The sequence below is a fragment of the Dioscorea cayenensis genome, chromosome 19 (assembly GCF_009730915.1).
Source record: "Dioscorea cayenensis subsp. rotundata cultivar TDr96_F1 chromosome 19, TDr96_F1_v2_PseudoChromosome.rev07_lg8_w22 25.fasta, whole genome shotgun sequence".
Lineage (NCBI taxonomy): Eukaryota > Viridiplantae > Streptophyta > Magnoliopsida > Dioscoreales > Dioscoreaceae > Dioscorea > Dioscorea cayenensis.
Genome location: NC_052489.1, coordinates 27,638,120 through 27,648,251, shown reverse-complemented (window position 1 = coordinate 27,648,251; position 10,132 = coordinate 27,638,120). Strand labels below are relative to the sequence as shown.

Genomic DNA, 10,132 nt, shown 5'->3' with positions numbered 1-10,132 from the left:
TCGCTTTGGCATGAAGAATAATGCTTGTATTCTTGTTTTTCATTGTCAAGGACGCATCTACATGGAAGTGGCCACTCATAATTATCGGGAGGACGACGATGTCCACTTCATGCAAGTTGCGCGCAGGGCATCTCCAATCATAGCCATCGTGGATCTCGTGTGCGCCCTTCCCCCGAAAGGTGTCGAATAGATCGCCTGTAGGTGCCGACAGAGTCATTCTTCCACACGACAGTGCTGTGGTTGAACGGAACAAAGACATGTAAACAATGTTGTAAGTATAAAATTAAACGTTAAAGTATAAACTTTAAATTCTATATTGAATGTTTAAACGATAACGGTAATATTTAAAGGGTATCACTTATAAGTTAAATGTTATCTGTAAATTTTAAACGTTAACGCTCCTACTTAAATGGTAACTAAAACAGTTTAAACAATATCATAAAAACTTCAAACTTACTTGTCCATAGGGCAGTTGAGGAAGATCCTTATCAACTCCTCGCTCGTACTTATTGAGGCGCGATCGGCAACGTATTTTTTTCTTCTTGAATGAAGACTTTCCCAAGTTCTTCTACTTTTTATCGCTTCCTTTAATGGGGCACGACGGCAAAGATCAACGGGAGACACTTCCTTACATGCTTCTTGTTCTTGTGGGATTGTATCGCCTCGATGCAGCACGGTCGACCGCTGGTTCCACGGTGAATTCCACGCAGCGAAAGATCAACGCGAGACACAACGTTGTCTCGGTTGTTCTTCTTCATGGATTGTGTCCATCTTTGATGCCCAGCATCGGTCGGCCCGGCTCCACTCAGATGCATGATGTCGTCAACAATGTAGTCGACGATCTTTTTCCACCGCGCAAACTCGGGCGCCATCTTCAATCTCCTCACCGTGATGGGCATGTCATCAACGCTAACAACATCACCGCCGATGGTGCTCGCCGCCGATGGTGCCGCTTATTATTTCATCGTCACCGCACGCGGTGGAGACGGAGGCATTATTGTTTTCCTCTTTTTGCAAGCTTCTTGAATGAGGCCGTCTTCAAGGGTCACCCCGATGATGTCCTCGCTCGTCGAACTCCGACGGGCGTATCCGTCCCCGGGTGCTTCATTTGTTTGAAGGGAAGGCGCATCGATCGCGATCGTGACCGCCTTCCAATGCCTCCACCGAGCGACAATGCCGAGGGAACTCCGATCATCAAAAACTGCAAGCCTCGCATGAGAGTTGCAGTGACATCCTCGCCTAGCTGCCGCGTGAGCCGCCACGTCGGGGCCGACACGGTCGGGGGAAGCCACGGTCGGGCGGGGTGGGAGGGCTCTCGCCTCGGACGACTGCGCTTTTGGCCCGAAGCGGAGAACGGCGTCCGGCAGCGCAAGGAAGAGGTCGCCCTTTCATCTCGCTTTCGAGCAAGCGGTTCCGGGAGCAATAGCATCCGACCGACGGTCGTCTGAACAAATACTTCTTCATCAAGATTCACGGAACCAGATCGAGAAACTAGCATGTGTAAAGCAAACAATCTTAGCGAAATTATTTAGTTTAAACAATTAAAAACTATATTTACACATGTAACTTTCAGTATATTTAAACGTTATAACCTATTGTGTTAAAGCATAAGAACAAACAAATTAAACATTAAACTAAAAAGTTTAAACGGTAGTCGAACAAAGTTAAAGCGGTAAGTTATAATGTTAAACGATAGATGAATAAAGTTAAAGCAGTAAATGATATGGTTAAACGTTAACGCCTACGCTAAAACAAAAATATTTTTGAATTATTACCTCTTTTCCTTCGAGAGATGACAAACTCGTCTCTATCAGTCGCTTGCTTCCCGGTAAGTATTTTTCACCGTAGACAAACGATCCTTGGGATCTTCGTGAAACGGACTTTCTTTCCGGTTCCTCGTCGACTCATAAAACCCGGATGTTAAGCGCCACCGTGCAACCCTTAACATACCCGTGTTGGTCTTCTTCCCCGCAGCATCTAGATTGCACTCGGGTAGCGGCTTGTGGTATGTCCTCCATAAGCCACTCAGTGCCGCTTGCGCCCATGCGTAGCGCCCCATTCCGGTAGATCATCGACATAATCAACGATCCGGTTAGGAACCGAAAGCGAGGGAGGTATTTGGGAAGAGGATTGTACCGTGAGGTACACCATCGATAGTTTGGCAAAATTCTCCTCTTCTCCCTCCGTCCCAACGAGTTCGTCGAAGAGTGCTCCGATGGAGTCTCGTGTCTCTCGTACGTCTTCGATAAATACCTCTCTTCGAAAGTTGACCGTGTTTTCTTCTTCTGAAACACGACTGCCTCCCCATCGCAACGCGAGCCAAGAACGATTGCCACATCTTCAGCCCTCGAAAGTCGGCATGCTTTCCCCGATCCTGAATTTATTGGTGCGGTTATCGTATCTCTGCAATAGAGAGTCAAGAAGGGCCCGCTCTTGGTATACAGCTTCCAACTCGATGAAACTGTCGTGAACGGTGTCCTTCGGATGATCTCCCGAGTGTCGAGGGATCATGTGAACTTTCAATTCGACCCAGCGGTCTCCACTACTCGGGTGTCGAGTAGCATCGCCCATTAACTAGATTGACCGCCATAATCACAAGCTCGCGACAATAACAAACGACATTGTTAAGCGGAAATGTAATTTGTTAAACGGTTAACACTCGGCTCTTAAACACCGATATCATTTTTTTAAGCAGATGACGTACACTATTAAAGCAGAGATACAAATAATTAAACGGAGACGTAACTAACTTAAACCAGAAAGCTCATTGTTTAAACGGAGACCTCATTTTTTTACAATCGCAACCATATCAACTGAAAGGGTAAACGTAGATTATAAACATTACACAAAGCACAACAATCGGAAAACTATTTCGATCAGATATCACGGATTTGAAAATGTAAAACAAAACAAAAACCCTATCCGAGACATCTCCCTCGAGACTAACAAAACCCTCAAATTGATTAATCCCCCGAAAGCTTCAATGTCTTCCAACAAAAACAAAAATCACAAACCAAAACCGAAAAATGTCTCTTCGTAATGTAATAGTTAACAAAAAAACCATAATGAATACCTTAGATCGCAAAGTGACGAAATCGTCGAATACTTGCACGGGACTTCTTCTTGAGAGCCGGTGGAAAGGGAAGAGTCGCGTGGGAAGAGAAGAGCTGGAGACGCGAGTTGAGCTGAGTCGCGAGTTGAGAGAAGACAAGCAATTGTAATGCCTAAGAAAAACCCACCCACTTCCTCTCACACGCGAAATGGGTGCAGCCCTACGACTTCCCGTCAGGGCATTTTCATTCATAAAATTTTAAATACACTCCGTTTAATGCCGATACGTACTTTTGGGGTTTCAAAAATCGTGGAGTTGAAAAGGAAGGGGTTTTTGGGCATTCAAACTATGGGGGTTTGTTTGGCAATTTGGCAAAGTTGTAGGGTTTTTTTGGCAATTTCCACTTTAAAAATTAGTTTTATGAAAATTAAATATAAAAGGATTTTTGCATAGACAACCCCATGAATCTTTTGATTTATTTGTGACTTTAGAGCATTTGGATTTTTGTCTTTAAAAAAATATATATTTTTATGGAAAGTTTAGATTTTTTTTTTTTTAAATTTGGCCTTTTGAACAATAAAATGTTTAAAAAAATAAAAATATATATGTTCTTCAAAATTTCTTCATTTGACCTCGTGACTTCTTTTTGTAAGTGTGGCAATAATCAAAGAAAAATGATGATTTTACCTCTAAAATATTTAATTTGATTGTTTGATATGATAAATTATACTAAGTTTTTAGTTAATTTTACAAATAGGTGGCAACTTCATTTGTTGTTTTGTTTATTGTTTTGTTTATTATATGATGTTTTTTTTTCCATTTTTTATATGAAAAGCATTTATAATTTTAAAATATTAATCAATTTTATTATTTGAAGTATGAAAAACATCTAAAAATGGCTGAAACACATACTCCCTCTATTTTATATTAATTTTTATATTTATAAATTTTTAAAATTATATGTCACATTTAAGAGTTCTATAAATATTAATTATCTTTTTTCCTTAATTTTGCCATACTTGTAGTTTAGAAAAAATATGCCTATTAATAAAAATAAATAACTCTAACAAAAATAAAAATATATTATCATAATTTTTTATTTTATATTTTAAAAATTTTTAATGAGAGCCATAAAGCTCAAATGTAATAATTAATATGAAACGGATGAGTAAAAAATGAATGGTTTCTTAAAATTATGATATCTTATAGGGATATCAATGAAAAAAATATATATATATATATATATATATAAATATGCAATATATATGGGCTTGTGTGAAAAATGTGACAACTCTGTTTCTCTATCTTGGTTCCCTTAGCCCCTCCCCTTCTCCCTCTCTCTGTCTCGCTCTCGCGCGCTCTCCATCAATGGCTTCGTCTTGCTTTTCACCTCTATCTTTGGCCCTCTCTTCGTCCCCAATTCCCAAGAGTTCCGTCAAAAGAAGGCAATGGAAGCCTATCATCAAAGCCCTAAAGGAATGGCGCGAGTATGAGGACGCCGTACGAGATAAGGACCTTGCTCGGGCTCTACGTTTTTTGAAATCCATGGAAGCACTCCAGCTCCAATCTTCTCCTTCTCCTTCTCGTCCTTCATCTGTGAATTCGGTCACTACTTACTCGCCGGGGTTTGCTGGATCGGAGAGGGATTGGGAGGTGCTCGACACCTGCTTGAATGCGGATGATATGAGGCTTGTTGGGAGTGCTTATTCTTTCCTCCAGGATCGTGGATTCTTGCCCAATTTTGGCAAATGCAAGAACATTGGTACTGGTTTCTTTTCTTTGTTGAGATGTTGCTTTGATATTTTTTCCTGAAAAGAGGTCGACTTTTTCAGTATACTTATAAACCCTTAATTAGTGTATGCTTGGTTGGTTTCCTGCAAAATTGTTCATTTGAAGGGTATACTTCTCTTATTATTACGATGAATGTCAAGGTGTGCACTTTCCATTCTAGCTTTTCTTTATAATGTGTTCTGATTTGATCAGTGATGAGCAATGGCTCCTCTCATTTTGCTTCTTTATATATTTACCCTGTATAAGTTCATCTTCCAAAGTAGTTTCATGTGTTCCTTTGCTTTGATTTCTCATGCGGCAAAATACCATTTAGACAGTTTGCTATGTTCATGTTTTGGTTGGCCATGAACTTTTATCTCGAATGCCTGGCATGCATGCATTTAGAACAAAGAAAACCTACCGTGAATATCATGTCATAAGACTTTTGTTGAATATTATCTATTGTAAATTGGATTCAATTTTGCAAAATAGTTCATGTAAACTCATGTTGCTGGCATTCATATGGTACTGTCATTTTAGTTTTTCATTCAATCTGGAATATGTAAAACCATGTTGCTGGCATTCATATGTAACTGCTTTTTTGGTTTTTTCCTTTAATCTGAAATCCTTATTATATGATCTCGATTTTGTGGTATGCTTGTTTTAGCTTTGAAATATTAATTTTTTTTATACCTGTTTTTATTGCAGTGATAGATGGAACAAGAAATGTCACTCCAACTGTTTTGAAAAAATCAACTGGTTTGGAAGGTATGGTTTTTCATGGCTCTTTATTATTTTTGTTTCCTATTCTACTTTGGAAGCTTTGTATTTGTGGCTTACAATTGTAAGACCAGCAGTTTGCATGCTTTTCCTTGCACACATGATTATTTTCGCTAATTCGATGGCATTATGATTATATAGTTTTCACTAGTTATATCCACAAGACTTCAATCAGAAATTTTCGCTCTTGGTATTTGTTGTATTTCACCACTAACTGATTCATATGATTTCCTTCAGCATCTAAGCTGTCTCCAGAGAAGTGGGGTCTTTCTGGAAGCTCTAGGGCCGTACTGATTGCATTCCTTGGAGGTGTATCTTTTCTGCTTTCTCAAGGAATAGACATCCGACCTAATTTGGCAGTCATATTAACATTAGCAACAGTAGATGCAATTTTTCTTGGTGGTAGTTGTCTTGCTCAAATTTCATGTATTTGGCCTCCTTACAGAAGACGAGTGCTTGTCCATGAAGCTGGGCATCTTCTCACTGGTAGCATCTCTAACTAGATTTAACTATTTCTTTATTTTTTTTTAAGGCTCTAACTAAATTAAAACTTTATTAACCAAATTCCTAACTTCTTACTTCTTCTCTGAATTAATTTCATCTTGTTGAATATAAACATCAAAGCACATGTAGAATTATATTTAAACTGATTTTATCCCATCACATGCATTTGCAGCATATCTAATGGGTTGCCCAATACGCGGTGTTATATTGGATCCAATTGTGGCGATGCAGATGGGCATTCAGGGCCAGGTTATGTATTTTCCCCATTATGTTTATGAATACATTGAATAGTATTGATGTGGTTTAGTGATCTTGCCATACCAGTCCATGCCTAATATCAGCCCGTGCTTGTGAGTTCTGATGAATGCTTTGGCCATAGCCTAATATAATTTGATCACATACTATTTACTATTTGACAGTTGATTATCTCACTTGCTATTAGCAAGTGAGGCAGTACATATGGGTCAAATTACTGACAAAGCAAGATAAAGGCCTTTTTCCCTTACATTGACCAGTCATTATTATTTCATCGGCGTGAGAGTAGCTACATATTAGACCGATATTTGTGAAGTTATAAAATATATTTATTATTACAACACTGTTGTGTATCCAGCCAAGGTAATTTGGGTTTGGCCTTTTAAAGGCTTCATTCAGAGTTAGTGTGCAAGGAATTAACTAACCTTTTTTTCTTGTACAGGCTGGAACACAGTTTTGGGATGAGAAGTTGGAGAATGAACTTGCCGAGGGCCGTCTTAGTGGTACAGCTTTTGACAGGTATATTGCAATTGCTTGTATGATCTACTTGTATGACAATAGGTGTCTAGATTGTGCAATGGAGAACTGGAGATATGGATCTTCTTAGACTACTGTATAAGCTTTGGTTGATAACTGATATGTTAATAGTGCAATACATAGGTACTGCATCGTACTTTTTGCTGGAATTGCAGCTGAGGCTCTTGTTTATGGAGAGGCCGAAGGTGGAGAAAATGATGAAAATTTATTCCGAAGTATCTGTCTTCTGTTACAACCTCCATTATCTGTTGCAGAGGTCCATGTCTGATCCACCTAAACACGTCTCCATGGGCACTATTCATGCCCAACTAACATTTCATTTTCTTTTTATGTTTAATATAGCAGATGTCGAATCAGGCGAGGTGGTCAGTTCTTCAGTCCTACAATCTTCTAAAATGGCATAAACAAGCACATAAAGCTGCTGTTAAAGCCTTAGAGAGCGGTCATAGCCTTAGCATTGTCATAAGGAGGATTGAAGAAGCATTGCTTTCTTCTAGTTGACAATCAGAGACATTAAATCAATTACATCAGTGATGTTTTGAATGCAAGCATCTTTTAAAGCTTCAGTTCCTCATGCACTCTGCATAAGAGGCTAAGGTTTGAGGAACATGGAATCTGGCGATGAGAATCAGTAAGCTGAAGTCATTGCTCACACTTGAGACTCAAAGTTGTTAGCAAAAAGATGAGTTAGTGAAATCAGAGAACAAAGAAAAGGCAGGCATGCAATTTGCTCATCAAGCCTCACTTTCTTGTTTTATTGTTAAAACAATAGATTTTCAGAGGTATTTGTATAGATATACATACTCAAAAAGCACCAGAGAATCTGCTCATTTTACATGTTGTAAATGTACTTTATATTCGAATTGTTTCGCAAACAGAGATTTCATCATTAAGAAGAAGAAACAACATACTCATGAGCCCAACACATTCGAATAACAAACGGAAGCGAAAGGCCTCCTTTGAAAGAAATTAAACAATATCCCTGAAAGAAGCACAACACTGTTTAATTGTAAAATAAAAGCTGATAATACCAGAAGGTACTTGTTATTATGCCCAAGCTTAACCGGAAAAGTGATTAAACTCTTAACCGAACAATTCCCTCAACATCATCTGCATAATTTTTCAATGCTTAGCATCTTCTTCCTCACAGAATTTCACATATTGCTCAGAGTCCATCAAGTTATTCAATTCACCTGGGTTCTTCATCTGGACCTTCATAATCCATCCTTTATCATATGGACTTCCATTAACCTGAATGAAGTTATATGGAAATTACTCGTTTCAGCTGAGTAAATTTAAAATCACAGAGCATGAAAGATAAAGGCCAAATCAAGAACATGATAATAACTGAAAATTCAGGTCATAAAATAAACAGAGAAACATATGCATTATGTTATGCGAACTTTTGTATATAAACATCATGTATATATACTCACCAAACCAGGAGAACCATCCAGGTCGGTGTTAACTTCAACGACTTCGCCTGAGACGGGAGAGTTAATGTCACTAGTTGCCTTAACACTCTCAACTGCACCGAAACATTTCCCTTGTTCAACTGCAACTCCAACAGCAGGTAATTCCACATATACAACATCACCTAAATGGTCCTGATAATCAAAATAACATAGCATTGTTTCACTCTAGAGAAATACATGATTATCAGCAAATGCATTGAAGTTTATACTACAACCACAATGAAAAGTACATAAACAGAGAAGAACATTGAAGAAGACTTATGTGGTCATTGCACTATCACTACAAATTATTGATCAAAACAAAATCATACTTGTGCATGGTCTGTTATTCCAATGGTGGCAGAAGTTCCATCAATCTTTGCCCATTCATGTGTGTCAGCATATTTCAGATCCTTGACAACTTCAAACAATGAAACAGAAGTGTTATAATTAATAAATTTTGTAACTTTGAGGTAAACATGCAAAAAAATAATGTATGAAACTTAATGGACATTAGAACTACAGATGAGATAAATCACAGGATCAGCATTAATTCCATCACAAATATACCTTTAAAAATTATTTAAGAAGAAAATTGACACTCAGAAACAGGACCAACAACACATACATTTCTATGTATTTAGCATGTCTGAACAGTCACATAATTCTAAATCCCTCAAAAACTTGGACTTTTTAAGCATGACTAAAAGAACTCACAAAGAGAAAGATCAAAACAAGAAATCCAACCCTACTCTTTCTGTTTTCTCAATAGAAAAAATGAAAAAAAAAAAAAACAAATCAGCAATCCTAGATCTAAAACACCATTACAACAAAACATAGATACTCCAAACAAGTAGCTATCTTTCAACATAAAACTAATGCCAAAAGACAACAGATCAAGGAATCATATCGAAAAGCAAAACAATAAAAAGATCAAATCTTTAGCTCAAAAGAAGAAGAGGGGGATACACAACAAGAGGAAGCATATTGGATCAAAAAGAAAAACAAGAAAAGCTTGAATTTTTATGGAAGATGAAGAAGGAATGAGGTTTAACCGGAAGAGAAACCCCGGTGAAAGGGCGAGATCCGCAAGTAAGAGGCGGCTCTGGAAGCCCAAAGTAGCCTTGAAGCCATGATCAAAAGCTTCCTTTTGCGCCGCTTTTCCTACGAGCTCTTCTTTTGTTCTCAGGGCCTTCGTGTTTTCATTGTGTATTTTATTTTTAGTACGATGCCACGTCGGATCCACAAACAAACAGAATGAGCCCCACCAAAGCACCAAACCTCGGTTGGTATTTGGTAAGCAATGGGCCTTTGTGTTTGATGTTTAGTTAATTCTTTTTTTTATAAACTGGTTTAATTAATATTAATTAAAATTAGATTTTTATTTATTTTTTTTAATTAACAAAAAAAAGTAGGCACCACTTGTAAAGTAAAATGGTAATGCATTGCCAGACAAGCGAGGGTTCAAAGCCCCTGTTCGCGGTATTGTAGTAATATTATGTGCACATTATTTATTGGATTTTAGTAATGTAAAATATTATTTATTTACTTGTTTATTTACTCTCAACTGATTTTTAATATACATTTGATGTGAAAAAAACAGTGTTATTCATTCTTCCACGATTACATTGTTCTGTGTGTTAACTTGCCCCATATAATGAATATTTAGGAGGTTGTTAAATCATTATAACTCATGCATTTTTTTACTTACTTATTTTATTTTTAACTAAGTTTGGTTGATTTTATAAAAATAAAAATATCAAGAATTATTTATTTATAT

At 37.6% G+C, this 10,132-nt stretch overlaps 2 protein-coding genes across 4 annotated transcripts; one reads left to right on the top strand and one right to left on the bottom strand.

Moving 5' to 3' along the window:
- Positions 1–4,359: 4,359 nt before the first annotated feature.
- Positions 4,360–7,733, top strand: LOC120250008. 2 transcript variants are annotated; one of them, XM_039258737.1, is made up of 7 exons: positions 4,360–4,814; positions 5,531–5,590; positions 5,840–6,088; positions 6,279–6,355; positions 6,804–6,880; positions 7,022–7,154; positions 7,244–7,733. In XM_039258737.1, the coding sequence occupies exons 1-7, from the start codon at positions 4,421–4,423 to the stop codon at positions 7,397–7,399; spliced, it is 1,146 nt and encodes a 381-aa protein (XP_039114671.1). In that variant the 5' UTR covers positions 4,360–4,420; the 3' UTR covers positions 7,400–7,733. The 2 variants fall into 2 exon arrangements, with proteins under 2 accessions (XP_039114671.1, XP_039114670.1); XM_039258736.1 differs by having other exon boundaries at positions 7,010–7,154.
- Positions 7,734–7,812: 79 nt separating this feature from the next.
- Positions 7,813–9,537, bottom strand: LOC120250009 (glycine cleavage system H protein 2, mitochondrial-like). 2 transcript variants are annotated; one of them, XM_039258739.1, is made up of 5 exons: positions 9,408–9,537; positions 8,685–8,773; positions 8,335–8,505; positions 8,092–8,149; positions 7,813–8,008 (listed from the first exon to the last, which is right to left on the bottom strand). In XM_039258739.1, the coding sequence occupies exons 1-5, from the start codon at positions 9,484–9,486 to the stop codon at positions 7,974–7,976; spliced, it is 432 nt and encodes a 143-aa protein (XP_039114673.1). In that variant the 5' UTR covers positions 9,487–9,537; the 3' UTR covers positions 7,813–7,973. The 2 variants fall into 2 exon arrangements, with proteins under 2 accessions (XP_039114673.1, XP_039114672.1); XM_039258738.1 differs by having other exon boundaries at positions 7,813–8,149.
- Positions 9,538–10,132: the final 595 nt, after the last annotated feature.